The sequence below is a fragment of the Musca domestica genome, unplaced genomic scaffold (genome assembly GCF_030504385.1).
Source record: "Musca domestica strain aabys unplaced genomic scaffold, Musca_domestica.polishedcontigs.V.1.1 3, whole genome shotgun sequence".
In the NCBI taxonomy this organism is placed as follows: Eukaryota; Metazoa; Arthropoda; class Insecta; order Diptera; family Muscidae; genus Musca; species Musca domestica.
In genome coordinates, this window is record NW_026712299.1 from 18317092 (window position 1) to 18335152 (window position 18061).

Sequence of the window (18061 nt, forward strand, 5' to 3'; positions counted from 1 at the left end):
AATTTTGGTATTTACTTACTCAAATACATGAATTAAATATTGACATACCTGCAAGAGAAAAAAAAATTAATTAATATTATTCCACTAGAACGTTCTTTGAAATTTATATATTTTTTTTAAATAAATAAATAATATTGTGGTGAAAAATTCTGTGTGTGGATAAAATCCCTGTCAAAAGGAAACAGAACGAACAGGGCATTGGAGGAATCCAGTGAGATTTCGAAAACTCTACTAGAAGACTTCCTGAAGACGGTTCATCTCAGAAATTACTTAAAATAACGCCAAACTGACAATCAAAAAATTCATTACGCACATAACTCAGAGGGTTTTAATCTCCAAAGGATTTTCCAAGCCTCAAGATATTAATCTCAATTTTATTCCCGTCAGTTAAGATAGTAGGTTTCTAATAATATTAATGCTGCCTTGGATCTGAAATCCCTTGGTATCCCACACAAAAAATCGATATCTTCTTTATACTTTAAGCTAAAGCTGAGCACAAAATCTCAAACTCTATCAAATTCGTTTATATATCGCGCTAAAAATTTCAAAATTCCGATTTTTCAAACTGTAAAATATAAGCACTCCTATAAATTGATTTTGACTTTAATTGAAATATTTACTTTATATATACCTTTTTTCTTTTTTTATATTTAGTACAGGGTTGCCCATATTCGACGGACCCATGTCTTTTTTTTTAATCAAAGAAAAAACTAAAAACTTGGCGGTTGGCAATGTTAATCATTTAATTTGTTCCAAGCAGATTTGTTTACATTTTTTGAATATGATATCTCTCAAATAGCCGCCTCTGGCGTTGATGACGTATTGTGCCCTTTTTGCTGCATTTTCTATCGTTTTTGCCAACATTTCGGCCGGAATAGCGGCTATTTCTTCACGAATGTTGTACTTGAGCTCTTCTACGGTCCTTGGCTTGTTAATGTAAACCTTTGACTTCAAATATCCCCACAAGAAGAAGTCAGGCGGCGTCAAATCGGGCGAACGCGGTGGCCAGTCCAAATCACCACTTTTCGACATCAAACGGCCCGGAAACAAATTCTTCAGAAAATCGATTGTTATGCGACTTGTGTGCGGTGGAGCGCCGTCTTGTTGAAACCAGAACTGCCTCATACGCTTTCGACGAATAATTGGCATCACAAAATTGGTCATCATGTCGCGATAACGCTCCTGATTGATGGTAACAGCATGGCCATTCTCATTTTGGAAGAAAAACGGCCCAATGACCGTTTTCGCACTAACGCCGCACCAAACTGTGACTTTTTCGTCGTGAAGAGGCACTTCTTGAATCTCCTGAGGATTTTCAGTGGCGTAAAAACGGTAATTTTGTTTATTTACGGTCCCATTCAATGTGAAATGGGCTTCATCGGACATGATAATTTTGTTCCAAAATTGCTCGTCATCTTCGGCCATTTCGATGACTCTTTGGGCCCATTCCAATCGACGAGGCTTGTCCGCAGGCAACATTCTTTGCGTCAATTGAATTTTGTACGGGAACAAATGCAAATCAATGCGAATAATCCGTTGTAAAGTGGACCGAGCCATGCCCAACTGCTGAGAACGGCGTTTTTGGGATGTTCTTGCGATATTCTCGGCCGATCGCTTTGGTCGACTTTTATATGGCCTCTTCGGGTTAGAAAGAGCCTTACCAGTCGAAAATTTTTCGTATAAACGCTTAATGGTGTTCTTAGAAGGCGCACTTCTCACATTTTTTAATGTTTTAAAAGCACGTTGAGTTTTCACAATTGACCTCTTCTGTTGAATGTAAATTTCAACTATTTCAGAGAGCTCACATGGCGTGTATTGGGTTCATGGTAAAAATCTGCGCTTCAAACGCGGTATGTCATTAAGCGATGTGACATCTCTGTCAAAATTTATGGCGTTGCCAGATGGGTCCGTCGAATATGGGCAACCCTGTACCTATTTGTTATGACGATTCGAATGTGAACTCGAAAGAAAATAAACCATTCCTGGATTGTTTTTAAATAAATTTTTAATTATTTAAAATTATTTGCAAAATTTCAAAAAATTATGTTGGAAAAAATGCCGATGAAAGTATTTAAATGCCGAATATCGGAAGGTACCATTCTAGGAGGAATATACAAATACGTTGAACTGTAAAGGTAATTGCATGTCATAGGAAGTGATTCCCATTACGAACTCCAAATATCAAATCTAACACAATTCCGTCGAAAAATGTGACATAAATCACAAAACATTTTTTGTTTAAGTTGAGTTACATGGTAGTTATATGAAAATATGGCATTTTGAAGATAATCCTTTTTCAGAGAAGACAGTAACTATTGTAAACACCAAACACCTATTGGAAAATGTAGCTAAAATCGGGAAAATACCAAATATTACCGTTATATGTGGGATATACGAAGATTTGAAACTGTATTGGTGATTTTTTGTCATAAAACTCGAAATACTAAATTGGACATCATTCATCAATCAAATTTGAAATTTGGAATGGGAGTCACGGATGAAGTGCAATATAGATGTACCGAAGGGTTTTAGGAGAATTCAAACTTAAAATTTACGAAAAGTTCCAAAATGGTACTAAACTTCTAAAATAGTACCATTATGATATTATGCGAACGTATAAAGCTAAAATTGAAATTTGGTATGAGAATCAAGGTTGGAAAGTAAGTTTGATATATGAAAGTGGTTTTGAAAAGGTGTACTAAGTGTGCGAACTGTACTAAATGGTAATAAATTTTGAAAAATTTGGTGTAGAGTGAAGGGATGAAGGTGAAATTTTCAAATTCTGTATTGGGGTCCCTGTTGATGGTAGGTTTGTGTTAAAGAGGTGATTTCGGGAATGTGTGCTACAAATGCATACGAAAAGTACGAAATAGTACTATATTTGCTACAGTTTGGTATTGGATGAACAGATAATGTTTAAAATCCAAAATTTGGTTTTGGGGTCGCTGTTCATTGGATGAATGAAAAAAGCTGAAATCCTGAAATTTGATATTTAGGTTACTGATGGTATCAGTGTTTCAGATTTAACGGTGGTTTGGAAATGCGTACCATAGTTGTATGAAAAGTAATAAATAGGTGTCTGCGATCGAGATATGAAACGATTTTGTTACTACATTTGGTTATGGATGGAAATGTTACTACATTTGGTTATAAGCGAATTTATAGACCTAGAATCCCGATATCGGGGTCTCTGGTGTCATCTGGTGTTGAGATCTGCAGGTAGTTTTGAAAATGTTTACTAGAAATTCACGAAAAGAACTTAATAGTACCTTATTTCGTACAATTTGTATACTATTTTTGTATGAAAAGATCTCAACTGTACTAAATCCGGCATTGGCTAAAGAGATAGGTGTGGAATCGTCAAATATTGAGATTTCTGTTGTTATCTGGAATTGAGATATGTGGGAGTTTTGGAAATGTCTACTATAATTGTGCGGAAAGTAAAAAATTCGGTCTTAAGATATGGAAATGACTTTGTTCGGGATAGAGCTGGAATACTGTTGGTGTATGTGGTTAAGATATGGAGGTGGTATTAGAAATGTGTCCCATAATTGCTCGAAAAGTACTTAGTGGAAATAAATTGTGTATTGGTTGTAGGAGTAGTGCTGGAATCCTGAAATTAACTATTAAGTTCTCGGTTGGTATCTGCAATTGAGATATGGAGGTGGTTTTGGAAATGAGTTCTGTAGCTATACAGAAAGTCTTACTAGTACTAAATTTGGTATTGGGTGAAGGAATAGTGCTGAAATCCTAAAATTAGATATAGAGGTAACTGTTGGTGTCTGTGGATAAAATATGGAGGTAGTTTTGGAAATGTGTACTTTAATTGTTCGAAAACTAGTAAGTGGTACTGAATTCGGTATTGAGTGAATTTTTAGAGCTGAAATCCCGAAATTTGATATTAAGTTCTCTGTTGGTATCTGGTGTTGAGATCTGGTGGTGGTCGAAAACCACTAAATAGTGCTAATTTTGGATCACTGTTGGTGACTAGGATGGAGAGATGTAGATGGTTTTGGATATGCGAATTAAATGGCAACACTTTTGCCATTGAGTAAATGGATACAGCTTGAGACCTAAAAGTTGATATTGAGGTCACTGCCGGTTTGTAGGGTTTACATATTTACACGTTGAAATAGTTTTGTACAGAAAAATTGCATATGGGTCCATTGTGCAATGGTTTTACTAATATCCTCCCCGGTTAACGTAAAAATTAAAGATTTCAAGACTTTTTGGTGTAAAAGGTAAACATTTTTCTATTATTCTTTCCTAAACGTCAATTATGTACAAAACCTTGAAACTCTGAAAATTTAGTTTTATTCACAGGTGTTACAAACGGATTGACAAATTGAATGCGCCCACGGTCTTTACGAAGCGGTATACACACTTACACCTGAATATCTTTATTCCTCATTGATGATTTGAATCAATTTTTGCAAACCTTTTTTATTTGTACTTATACATGTTGAGAAAATTAGGTCATAAACCTTGCAATTAAATCTTAAAAATCGTCTTCAATATATTTTTAATTTTTTTACATTTCACACGAACCATTACTTACACTTTCCATAATTAAAACTTAATTGAATGGTGGAAGAAGATTTTAGGGAATATTCCATCTTTCGTTCATTCACTTGTACGTTCAGTACTCAAAAAACTCTTGTTAATATTTTGAACACAAAAACCCACAGACGTCTGACGATACGTTACGTTCAATACATAACTTCTAAGTGGTATGTAAATTTGACGACAAAATTACGACTCGAGTAAAAAACTCTCACTTCTTCTTATAATTCCAGAGGAGAAGTGACGACAAGCGACGTTCAGAAACATTACCCATATTAATTTTGAGCTACGACGACGACTATGTATGGCCAACCGAAAAAAGCTTACCGCCGCCAAATGGTCAGACCTAACAAATCGTTTCGTTCAGTTGAAATATTGGCCGTCTAGTGTTCACAATAGGTTTATGTTGAAGTGCGCGTGCGTTGTGCGACGAACGGAAGTTTAACATTTTAATTAACTTTCGTCGATAAGTGTGTTTGATTGAAATGAAAGAAATTAAAAAATTGAAATTCAAATTTCAAATATGAGCCAAAATTGAATATTATTTTTTAAATATATATGAAATTTACATAGAAAATGTGTTATTAAATTATATTATTAATTTTTATTAAAAAAAAACAAGTGTCCTGTGTACAAAGTTCCATTCCTTTATCAATATTTTCAATGTTATTATTAGAATTCACAACAATGTTGAAATTAAAAAATATACTACAACATAATTTAATTATTTATTGGATATTATTAGCAGTACTTATGGGTAAGAATGAAATAAACCACAGACTGAGACTCACCGTTCTTGAATAAAAACGTTGAGGAGATATTTTCTAAAATGCTGAGAATAAATTCTCTGGAAAATACAAAAATTTTGTAAAATAACTATCAAGTACCGGTACTACGTCAGCGAAAAGTTCATCTAAAATTTTTAGATTCGTTCGAACAATACATGTTAGGTTTTAGTTTGGTACTCAAAATGCACAATTTGTTCAGTTTGGCAACAATTTTTAATCAAAACTTCATACATCGTACAAAGTTTTTCAGAATTTTAAGGTCTCATATATTGTTCAAGCTTTTCCTATTTCGAAAAGAGTAAAAGGAAAATGTTTAACTTCTATAGCAAAAAGTCGTCAAAATCTTTAATTTTGAATTTTACCATAGAGGATATTAGTAACATCATTGCACAATGGATCCACATCCAATTTCTCTATCCAAAACTATTTCAACGTCTCCATATGTTAACCCTAACCAGTAAAGAAAGTCCTAAAGTCGGGCGGGGCCGATTTTATGATACCCTACACCACTTTGCTAATTTAGTTGAGCTCCACTTAATAATTAAAAGTTTTTATGGGAGAATTCAATCATACACGCTATGATTATAATTATAATTTAAAATTCAAAGGACTAAATATGCCGAAGCATTTGTATCTTTTAAATTCGGACTTGTGTTGCCCATTTGGTGCGAAATTAATTTGAAATCGGATAAAAATATATATGGAAACTATATCCAAATCTGAACCGATCTTGATAAAATTTGGCAAAGATATTTCTGAGCTGTATTTGATATATTTCCCTGAATATCGTTGTTACGGAGTGCGTATTACGGCTGTGGGTAACAAATACAACAAATCGGATGAACAATATATATGGGAGCTATAACTATATCTGAACCGATCTTCACCAAATTTGGCACACTACCTTCTGGACTAAATTCGGTCGTATGTGCCAAATTCCATCCCATTTGGACAAATATTAGACGTTTGGTGCACAATAAATGGTAAATCGGACGAAGTTATATATGCGAGCTATATCCAAATCTGAACCGATCTCGATAAAATTTAGCAAAGGTATTTCTGAGCTGCATTTGATATATTTCCCCAAATATTGTTGTTACAGAGTGCATATTACGGCTGCGGAGGACAAAAATAACAAATCGGATGATTTGGCATACTTATTTTCAGGCCTAATTTGGTTGTATGTGCAAAATTCCATACTATTCGGGCTGATATTACACGTTTGGTGCACAATAAAAGGCAAATCGGACGAAGATATATATGGGAGCTATATCTAAATTTTTACCGATTATCTCCAATTTCAATAGGGTTCGTCCTTGGGCCAAACAAATGATTTGTGCAAAATTTCATCTGGATAGGGCAATAAATGCGAACTGTACTTTGTTTACAAAAATACATGGACAGACGGACAGACGGACGGACGGACGGACATGCATAAATCGACTCAGAATGTGATTCTATGCAGATCATCAAAAGGAACTGTGGGTCTATCTCGTTTCCTTTTGCCTGTTACAAACAAATGCACAAAGACATAATACCCTGACCACCTAGTGGTGTAGGGTATAAAAACCAACAGTGATCTGTATATCAAATTTGGAGATTCTAGCTCTATCCCTTCACCCAATACCAACTTCATTAACATTTAGTATGCATATCCGAAACAATCTACATCTCTCCAAACTAAACAGCAACAGTGATCTAAAATTGGTACTTTCGAAAAATTACAGTACGCATTTGCAAAACCACCACCAGATGTCAGCACCAGACCAACAGATACCTCGATATCAAATTTGTAGCCCTATACATTCGCTCGATTCCAAGTTTAGTACTATTTAGTATTTTTCGTATAATTATAGTACACATTTCTAATACCATAATACCATACATATCTTAACAAGCGACACCAACAGAGACATCTATATCAAATTTCAGGATTTCAGCTCTATTCATTTATTCAATATCAAATTCAGTACTATTTAGTACTTTTTGTGCAATTATACCGCACATTTCCAAAACCACCTCCATATCTTGAAAACATACACCAACAGTGACATCTAGATCAAATTTCATGATTTCAGCTCTATTCCTTTACTTAATACAAAATTTAGTACTTTTCGTACAATTATAGTACACATTTCCGAAGCCACCTCCATATGCCCAGGCTAATACGAAATTTCTATCAACTACCAAACATAGTACTATTTAGTACTTTTAGTGCAATTATATCGCACATTTCCAAAACCATCTCCATATCTTAATTTCAGATAACAACAAAGACCTCAATATCAAATTTCGGGATACTAGCTCTATTCTTTCACTAAATACCACATTTAGTATCATTTAGAACTTTCCATTTCCAAACCCACCTTCATATCTTAACCACAGACACCAACAGTGACAACTATATACAATTTCAGGATTCCAGCACTATTCCTTCGCCCGATACCAAATTTAGGACTGTTAAATACTTTTCTTACACTTATAGTACATATTTCAAAACCATCTCCGTATCTGAATTCCAGATACCAACAAAGACCTCAATATAAAATTTCGCGATACTAGCTCTATCCCTTCATCCAATACGAAATTTAGTACCAAGTAATACTTTTCGTACAAATATAGAAACAATTTCCAAGCCCACCTTCAAATCTCAATCGTAGACACCAACAGTTATCTAAATTTAAAATTTCAGAATTTTCTAATTTCGGAATTTCTCCTAATACCAAACAAAGTACCATTTAGTACTTTTCGTACAATTAAAATACACATTACCGAAATCACTTCGGACCTTAACATAAATTTTCATATGTCAAGCACTATATTTTATTTCAATATCAAATAGTACCAAATTTTCAAAACCACCACGCACATTTAGTACACATTTAAATTTACTTTCCAACTCTGATTCTCATACTAAACTTCAAGTTTTCAGTTCTATCCGTTCACATAATACCAAATGGTACCATTTGAGATGTTTAGTACCATTTTCCGACAAATACAAAACCTAAGACATCAACAGTTATCTGAATATCAAATTTCATAATTTTGTCTCTATTCCTTCAAACAATACCAAGGTCAGTACCTTATATAGTACTTTTCTTGCACCTATATAATACTATTTGCAAAACCAACTCTTTGTCACAAACCTACCATCAACAGGAACCCCAATACAAAATTTCAAAACTTCAGCTTCATTCGTTCACCCTAAATCAAACCGGTTCAAATTTAGTACAATTTAGTACAATTCGCACATTTAGTAGACATTTCCAAGAACACCTGATTCTCATACCAAGTTTCAAGTTTTCAGCTCTATCCGTTCACGTAATACCAAATGGTACCATTTTAGAAGTTTAGTACCATTTTAGAACTTTTCGTAACTATAAAGTTTGGATTTCTAAAAATCTTTTGGTACATCTATCCTGCACTCCATCAGCGACTCTTTTTGTACATTTCATAATTCTGTCTAATACAAAGCTTTCTATTTTTAGTAGATTTTAGTAACTTTTTAGTACGAATTTCAAAATTAGGAAAAAGTTATATTGTTGGTCCATTTCATCTCCCTAATATTGTGTGATCAGCTCTATTAATAATAGGCTTCTGTTCCCATCCTCACTCTATGTAAATTTTCATGAGGATCGTAACATAATAATTTTGTCCGATGCTGGAATTTAACGCACTATATACCGGTGTGAAGTTAAACACACACTAAGGCCAAACCCACAACAGCTCGCAATTGTTGTCTTTATTTTTGTTTGTTTGCCGACGCTAAGGATCGTACATACACACAACCGACGATTTTGCAGTCGGACATGCACACTATTTGTAAATGACGAAAAAGTCCTTATTTTTCTAAGTATTTGTAGGGCAAAATGTAGTATGTTTTCATTACCTGGTAATGAGTTTTTCAGTCACATTTCACTGAGAAGTCAATTTTGGCTTTTGATCCACATGAAATATATTTTTATTATCTGTTATGTGTTCCAAAGTATTTTACAAACTCAAACATAGTCATTTAAATATTAAATGTTGTTAATTGTTGTCGTTGTCACTTCACTCCCCCGCAACGATATTTAGAAATAGAAAGTTTTCTCTTTTTTCTTGTGCGTTTTTTTCTTCTTCTTCTTCTTTTGTTTTTGCCCAAAACGTATCGTCGTAGGTCATGTACGAAGAATGCAAGCAGGCAGGCAGGCAGCAACACCGCAATGACACATGCATACAAACAAATGTATGACTGTACGTACACACTTTATTATAAACGTGTTCGTAATAATTTTATTTAAATTAATAAGGAAATGAGCTGAGTTGTGGGTAGGCATATTTAGATTTACAGAAATTGAATATTTCAACGCATTTATTATTGATTTTGACGAAAGATAAGAAACAAAGTTTTTGCTACTGAACAGTTTCTACACTAGTTTACAGCGTTTTGCCAAGATAATGGGAAGAGGTTTTCTTTTTGTAATTAAAAATGAAGTCGTTGGACGATTAAGATAGAATTCAACAAATTGTTTTCCTATTGAGAAAAAGTACTTAGACCTTCAGATTCGATTTTTTTTTCTTATTGGGTTAAACATCCACGGAAAATGTTTCTAATTGGAAAAATACCTTAAAAAGCATAGACTGAACTCTAAGGACAAATTTTTATAACTGTGAAGATTAATTTAAATTTCTCTAACAAAGGCACAAAACACGTAAATTACTCGAGTTCAGAAGGGGTTAATAAAGAGAAAGAGAGAGAGAATAAATGAAATTGAAGCATAGACAAATGAAAATATAGACAACGAAATGCTCTCACCGTTTATCTTCGAAAAAATTCGGATCAACAGATGTCGTCAATATAGTTTCAGGGGTTTGAGTGAGAATATTGAAGTCACTCAATTGTAAAATATTAAAAATATTATAAACTGTAGCATATTTGTCATCTAAAAATTGTTCCATAATGAAAGATAAGAGAGAACTACGTGATGACATCGAAAAATATGGGAATAATCCTTTGAACATCTTGAAAAACGATAAAATGTGTTTTAGAAGTCGAGTGGCTTAAACGCGTAAATCAGTATGTTGACTATGCAGAACATGATGAGAGCCACCTGGATAAAAAGACAAAACTAAATCTTCGTTGTCTATATCTTCATTTGTCTATGATTGAAGACATTAAAAAAGCAGCAAGGGAAGACAAAAGTCGGGCGGTGCCGACAGCAGATATACAGGGTTGCCCATATTCGACGGACCCATCTGGCAACGCCATAACTTTTGACAGAGATGTCACATCGCTTAATGACATACCGCGTTTGAAGCGTCAGTCCAAGCAGATTTTTACCATGAACCAATAAACGCCACGCGAGCGCTCTGAAATAGTTGAAATTTACAAGAAGTCAATTGTGAAAATTCAACGTGATTTTAAAACATTGAAAAATGTGAGAAGTGCGCCTTCTAAGAACACCATTAAGCCTTAATCCGAAAAATTTTCGACTGGTAAGGCTCTTTCTAATCCGAAGAGGCCATATAAAAGTCGACCAAGGCGATCGGCCGAGAATATCGCTGCCGTACGAGCCAGTGTTGAGAGGTCCCCAAGAACATCCCAAAAACGCCGTTCTCAGCAGTTGGGCACGGCTCGGTCCACTTTACAACGGATTATTCGCATTGATTTGCATTTGTTCCCGTACAAAATTCAATTGACGCAAAGAATGTTGCCTGCGGACAAGCCTTTGGGCCCATAGGTCCGTCGAATATGGGCAACCCTGTAGTAGAGTAATGTGTAGAAAATAAACATTCATATGGGCAATTTTGGTATCAATTACGTATCAAGGCTTTAGGGCGTTTTAAATTTGAAATAGATTAAAACTAACCTATAAAAGCTATAACTTAATCGATTTCCACTAAACTGGATTGAGGTCAATTTATATTGTGAGTGACCTCTCGACCAAACATCGTTCCTATGGAGTGCATGTTATGACTTTCAGAGTACTTACATATAAAACCACTTTATTTGATCAAAAGTAGTGTCCTTGATGTATTATTTACATCCAATTAGGGAGAAAATATATGGGAGACATATCCAAACATGAACCGATCTCGACAAAACTTGGGAAAGTAATCGTTTGTATATAGTACAGGAAATCCTTGTTATGGAGTGTATTATACGTATTTGGGTGACTTAGATATAAAATCAGATGACATATATATATGGGAGTTATATTTTAATAGGAACCGAAATTTAACACGCTTGATTCTATGCTTAATTTGGTAGTGCCTGCCAAAATTTACCCGAACAATATACTTCAAATCGAACAAAGTTATTTATAGTGCCGCTATATCCAAATCTGAATCGATCTGGACAAAATTTGTCAGAGGTATTTCCGAGCTGTATCTGATATCTGGCACCAAATATCACTGTTGTGCATATTACGAATGTCGGAGACTTAAACCCCAAATCAGATGAAACATATGTATGGGAGCTATAGCTACATCTGAACTGATTTTCACTAAATTTTATACACTTGCTTGGCTGAATTGGCTCATATGTACTAAAATCTATCCTATTTGGTTTGATGTTAACCATTTGGTGCACAATAAATGTCAGATCGGATAAAGATGTATGTGGGAGCTATATCCAAATTTGGCAGGGGTATTTCGGAGCTATATGTGATATCTGGCACCAAATGCCACTGTTGTGTAGTGCATATTATGAATGTTGAAGACTTAAGCCTCAAATCGGATGAAACATATATATGGGAGCTATAGCTATACCTGAACCGATTTCCACCAAATTTTAAGTATTTGCTTCAGGGCTAAATTCGATCGGATGTGCCGAAATAAAGACTAAACGGCTGAAGTTAGAATCTTTAAAATTTCCGCGATGGTCAGTCTTGGTCAGTCAGGGTACGAAAAGTTATGAAAATTGAATACATTGTGTTGGACAAACGGAAGGAGCTAAAATGAGAGTATCTGATGGAGGGCAGAAGTTAAAGGTTATGTAAAGTTCTAAAATGATACTAAACTTCTATAATGGCACCATTTGGTATTATGTGAACGGAAATGCGTCTTATATTAGTGCGTATAGAACTAAGTGGTATTAAATTTGATATTGGATGAAGAAATAGAGCCAAAACCGTGAAATTTTATATTGTTTTATCATTTGGTGTTTTGGATATGTACCGGTTTTGCAACTGAGTACTAAAAGTATACGAAAAGTACTAAATTTGGTATTGAGTGACTGTATAGAGCTGGAATCCCAAAAATTTCATATTGAGATCTCTGTTGGTATCTGGTGGTGGCTTTAGAAATATGTTCTACAATTATACAAAAAGTACTAAATTTGATATTGGGTGAAAATCAAAATCATTATCAATTTTCAACAACAATCATGAAAAAGGATCAAAAAAATCATCAAAATTTATATTGAGCTCTATATTGGTATCTGGAATTAAAATATGGAATGATGTTGGCTATGTGTGCTATATTTGTACGAAAAGTACTAAACTTGGTATTGAGTGAAAGATTAGAACTGAAGTCCTGAAATTTGCTATTGTTGGTGTCTGAGGTTAAAATATAGAAGTGACTTTAGAAATGTGTTCTATAAATGGTACTAAATCGGGTATTGGGCGAAGGAATAGGGCTGAAAACCTAAAATTTAATATGGAGGTCTCTGTTGTTATATGGAATTGAGGTGTGGAGGTGGTTTTGGAAATGTGTACCGTAGTCATACGGAAAGTGCTAAATAGGAATAGAGCTAAAATCCTGAAATTTGATATTGAGGCTAGCTTGGGAGATATGGCTTGGTTTTGCAAATGCATATAAATAAGTGTTCGAAAAGTAAAAAAAAAAGTAAAATAGTAAAAATTTTGAATCACTAGTGGTGTCTAGGATGAAAAGATAAAAACTATTTTGGATATGCGTACTAAAACATACTAAATTTGGTATGGGATGAATTTGAATGATATTGAGGTCACTGTTGGTTGATCTGAGGAAATTACTTTCCGAATATATAGAAAATACAGACAAAAATTAATTTGGACATAGAGATTTTTAAAAATTTTGGACTTTCTGAAAACTTTAGGGAAATTCCATTGTGCAGAAACATAAGAATTGAACATGGGTTGAGGCGGATCTCAAACGAAAAGCAACGGAGAACACTTTTTCTATAGAAATTCTTACGAACCTGAAAAGATTTTCTTGTAGGAAAAAAGTTCTTAGTCATCCGAGGACAAAAAAAGTCCTGACACTATTTTTCTATAGAATTAACAATACTTCGGTACTGAATCCAACTTTTTCATATTGAGAAAAAGCTTTTAGACAGTTGTTTCCTTTAGAAGAACAGTGAATACAGTTTTTTTTCCTACGGGAAAGTCTTTAGATATTCAGAATGCATTTTTGTTCAATTTCCACGGACTTTCTTGAGGAAAAAAGGTGACAGATTTTTTCCAAAAGGAAAAAGTCAGAATAGGAAAAAGTCCAAAGACACTGGTTAGATTTTACCTCTAAAATGTCCTTAGATACCAGGGACAGATTTTTCTGCATAAGAAAGAAATCTTCAAATACTGAGAACAGATTTTGTTTGTATAAGAAAAGACACCTCAGACACTGAGGACAACAATATTTCTATAGAAAATATACTGTGATTGGAATACTGTATTTTATTTTTAAATAAAACGATTTTTAAACGCGGAGGTTACTGAGAAGGAAATTCCTCATATATAAAGGAGGGAATTTTTCCCATGGGAAAGTCCCGTACTGCGAACAGACTTGTCCCTATGGAAAGAAACTAGAGGTAGATTTTTTTCTATAAAAAATTCTCAATAAAGTAATATTTTTCTTTTGGAAAACAGTCCTCTGAAGCAAAGAGTAGATTTTACACATTGGGAAAATAGCCCCCAGACACTGAGAACGGATTTTTTCTCATTGACAAATAAGGTTCTCAAAAACTAAGGACAGAATCCACTCCAACAAGAAAAAAATCCAAAGCCAGAAAACTGACTTTACTAATTTAAATTATTTCTATGATTTTACAGCAACACCTGGTGCCCATGCCGGCCGAGTCAAGTCAATTTTTGGTTCCTCCTCAAAACCCTCAACTACAGCTAAGCCAATACCAAATGTGGCACTGCACCAGGCCACCGAGGTTCCAAGTACAACAGAACCGCCAGTAACGATGCCACCAAAAAGTCGTGATATAAAAGTAGGGCCATGTGTATGGGCCATAGATCGTACATGTCCCGATAAGGATATAACATTCTATTTATATACCCGGCGAAATCCGGCCGATCGTCAATATATTCATGTTGATAAGACCCTGGAGTCGTCCAACATTTCACAATCCTTCTATGATAGTCGACATCCCAGTAAGGTTTTAATACATGGCTACAATGCCGATATGTTCCTGCATCCGTTGTATATGATGAAAAATGGTTGGTAATTCGGCTTCTTTCTTGATTCTTGGAAATATTTGAACATTTAAATTATAATTTCCAGAATATCTGGCCAAGGGGGACTACAACATTTTCTATGTGGATTGGAGTAAATTGGCCATAGGACCATGCTATGTGAGTGCAGTCCACAATATTCGCCATTCTGGCGCCTGTGTGGCCCAATTGGTCCAGCGTATCATGGATATGGGCAGCAAAGATATTCATGTAATTGGATTTTCGCTAGGTGGTCATTTAACCAACTATATAGCCAGCAGTTTGGACTCATTCCTATTGCCAAGGATAACGGGTAGGTGGGAGAAGTTTAGAACCGAAAGAAAAAAAGGGATAAAGCTTGACCATTTTGCAACAACAAAACCGAAATAAATGTTAAAAAATACACTCCTTTACAGCTCTGGATCCTGCCATGCCGCTCTTTGTTAGCTCATCCAAGGAAAATAAACTTGATCCCTCCGATGCCGAATATGTTGATGTTATCCATACTAATGCCATGATTCAGGGCAAATTGGAACGCTGTGGCCATGCAGACTTTTATATTAATGGGGGCATTGTTCAGCCTGGTTGTGCAACAGATAATCCATTGAGTGAGTATTCCACAAAATAAGAAAGAAGTCGCCAAAACGGTTTACTTTTCTCCTATTGAAAAAAGAACATCGGCAGAATTCAGTTTCCGAGGCTTTTTACTTCTACAGAAAAAAATCGCCAAACCAAGCAAATCGCCAGTTCCCGAGGTTAACTTTTTTCCTATAGAACAAAAATTAGCCACACCTCAGTTGCGGAGGTTTACTTTTTTCCTATGAAAAAATCGCCAAACCTCACTTGCTACGGTTTACCTATAGAAAAATCGGCAAACCCCAGCTCCTGAGGCACTTCTTTCTCTGAAAAAATCGACAAATCTCAGTTTCTGATATTTTCATTCTCTACAGATCCCTTTTCCTGCAGCCACCACCGAGCAATTGATTATTATCTTGAATCCATACGGACAACCAAAGGATTTTGGGGTTGGTCATGTAGTTCCTATCTTTCATATTTACTGGGTATGTGCCCGCAGACAAATTATCTCCTGGAGGCCGGTGAAAATGCAAAGAAAACCACCAAGGGTATGTTTTTCGTGACGACAAATGAAAAATCACCATTTGCCCAAGGAAAATGGACGGATCTACCAACGTTGGGCTACAAGAATCCAAACAAAACCATGACATCGATGTTAATGAAACCATCACCACCTCCATCCATAACGATTATGCAACCCCAGCACCGAGGAGATCCACTGATGCGTCATATCGATCAATGGGGAAAATTGGATTATAATTTCAACAATTTCAATGAATACAATCCAGCTGATGGTGAAGTTCATCATGATCCATACGATGACAATTGGACATATTTCAGTGATGATCCAGTCGAAATAGCCAATGATGTGAATGCTAACTCTGTGGAGGAACAAGATTTGGGAGATTATACATTCCCGGGGAATTTTAAACATGATCATCATGGTGAGGGCGAAATCGGTGGCATTGAATGGGAAGAATATAAAATGAATGCCACAAGGGGCTATATTGAGAACAGTTTGTTTGGTGTTCCCATATTGGGAAATAGTTAATATAGTTTTAGTTATTTATTATTACTATAAAAATGAAAAAAGGAACAACTTTTTGTTTTCTTTCAACTTAAAGCACGAGCAAAGCACAATATAAAGAGTGAAGCATACTTTTAGGCCGTGTAAATAATTGAATGACGGAGAATTTACGCCCAGACACAACGGCTAAAGCTACTATCTGGAAATTTTGCATGAGAGTCAGTTTTGGTGCGTAGGCATGTGATAAGGCTGGGTTTTTGGAAATTCGGACTTAAAGGGTACGAAAAGTACTAAAAATTGAGTACTTTGTTTTGGACAAATGGAATGAACTAGAATTCTGAGTTTTAGAATGAGGGTCACTGATTCATTTGGAATGGGAGTCACTGATACAAATGCAGGATAGATGTACCAAAGGGTTTTTGGAAATTCGAACTTTAAGGTTACGAAAAGTTCTAAAATGGTACTAAACTTCCAAAATGGTACCATTAGGTATTATGTGAACAGATAGAGCTAAAACATGAAATCAGGTATGAGAATCAAAGATGGAAAAGAAGTTTAATACATAAAGGTAGACTTGGAAATGTGTACTAAGTGTGCGAACTGTACTAAATTTGGAACAGTTTGGTTAATGATGAACGTTTGGGTCCCTTTTGGAGGTGGGATTGTGACAAAGAGGTGGTTTGGGAGGGACAAAGTACTAAAGAGTGCTATATATTTGGTACAGTTTGGTATTGGGTAAATCGATAGAGCTTAAAATTTGAGATTTGGTATTAGGTTCGCTGTTCATGTGCAGTCTGGACATATCGAGGTGGTTTCGGTAATGTGAACTATTACTGTACGAAAACTACTAAATAGTACTAAATTTTGTATTGAGTAAAGGGATAGAGCTGGAATCCCGAAATTTGATATAGAGTTCTCTGTTGGTATCTGGAAGTAGTTTTGAAAATGTGTACTATAATTGTATGCAAAGTACTAAATTCGGCAATAAGGAAAATTAAAGAGCTGAAATCTTGAAATTTCATATTAATGTAACTGTTGGCATTCGAGGTTGAGATTTGGAGACCTCAATATCAAATTTCGGATTTACAGCTCTATCCCTTCACCTAATACCAAATTTGGCACCACTTAGTACTTTTCGAACAATTATAGTAACCATTTCCGAAACCACCTCCATATCTCAATTCCAGATACCAACAGAGACCTCAACTTCAAATTTCAGGATCTCAACTCTATTCCTTCATCCAATAACAAATTTAGTATCATTTAGTACTTTTCGTAAAAATATAGGGCGCATTTCCAAACCACCGCCAAATCTCAACCTCAGATATTAACAGTTATCCATGTATGAAATTTTAGAAGTTTATCTCTATCCCCTCAATCAATTCCAAATTTAGTACTATTTAGTACTTTTCTCAACTCTATTCCTTCATCCAATAACAAATTTAGTATCATTTAGTACTTTTCGTAAAAATATAGGGCGCATTTCCAAACCACCGCCAAATCTCAACCTCAGAAATGCGCCCTATATTTTTACGAAAAGTACTAAATGATACTAAATTTGTTATTGGATGAAGGAATAGAGTTGAGATCCTGAAATTTGAAGTTGAGGTCTCTGTTGGTATCTGGAATTGAGATATGGAGGTGGTTTCGGAAATGGTTACTATAATTGTTCGAAAAGTACTAAGTGGTGCCAAATTTGGTATTAG

The 18061-nt window shown here is 35.0% G+C and overlaps 2 protein-coding genes across 4 annotated transcripts in view; one reads left to right on the plus strand and one right to left on the minus strand.

Moving 5' to 3' along the window:
- The window catches only part of LOC101890779 (tau-tubulin kinase homolog Asator), an 80874-nt gene that overhangs the window by 41832 nt on the left and 20981 nt on the right, over window positions 1–18061 (minus strand). The window contains exon 2 of one of the 3 annotated variants that reach the window (XM_059124738.1): window positions 20–48. The exons of the other annotated variants lie outside the window; for them this stretch is intronic. The gene's annotated coding sequence lies outside the window, so the exon portion shown is untranslated. The remainder of the gene's footprint in view (window positions 1–19; window positions 49–18061) is intronic. 3 annotated transcript variants of the gene reach the window in all.
- On the plus strand, window positions 4408–16379 carry LOC101892002 (pancreatic lipase-related protein 2). Its single transcript, XM_059124695.1, has 6 exons — window positions 4408–4730; window positions 4797–5320; window positions 14363–14758; window positions 14823–15065; window positions 15169–15360; window positions 15703–16379. Exons 2-6 carry the CDS (start codon window positions 5227–5229, stop codon window positions 16377–16379), a joined length of 1602 nt encoding a protein of 533 aa, XP_058980678.1. The 5' UTR covers window positions 4408–4730; window positions 4797–5226.

Excerpts from the sequence above, each read along its gene's own strand:
- LOC101892002 (XM_059124695.1), top strand. The coding sequence starts at position 5,227 with ATGTTATTATTAGAATTCACAACAATGTTGAAATTAAAAAATATACTA. Across the intron at positions 15,066-15,168 it reads CCTATTGCCAAGGATAACGG|CTCTGGATCCTGCCATGCCG; the intron begins GTAGGTGGGAGA and ends ACTCCTTTACAG. Across the intron at positions 15,361-15,702 it reads TGCAACAGATAATCCATTGA|ATCCCTTTTCCTGCAGCCAC; the intron begins GTGAGTATTCCA and ends CATTCTCTACAG.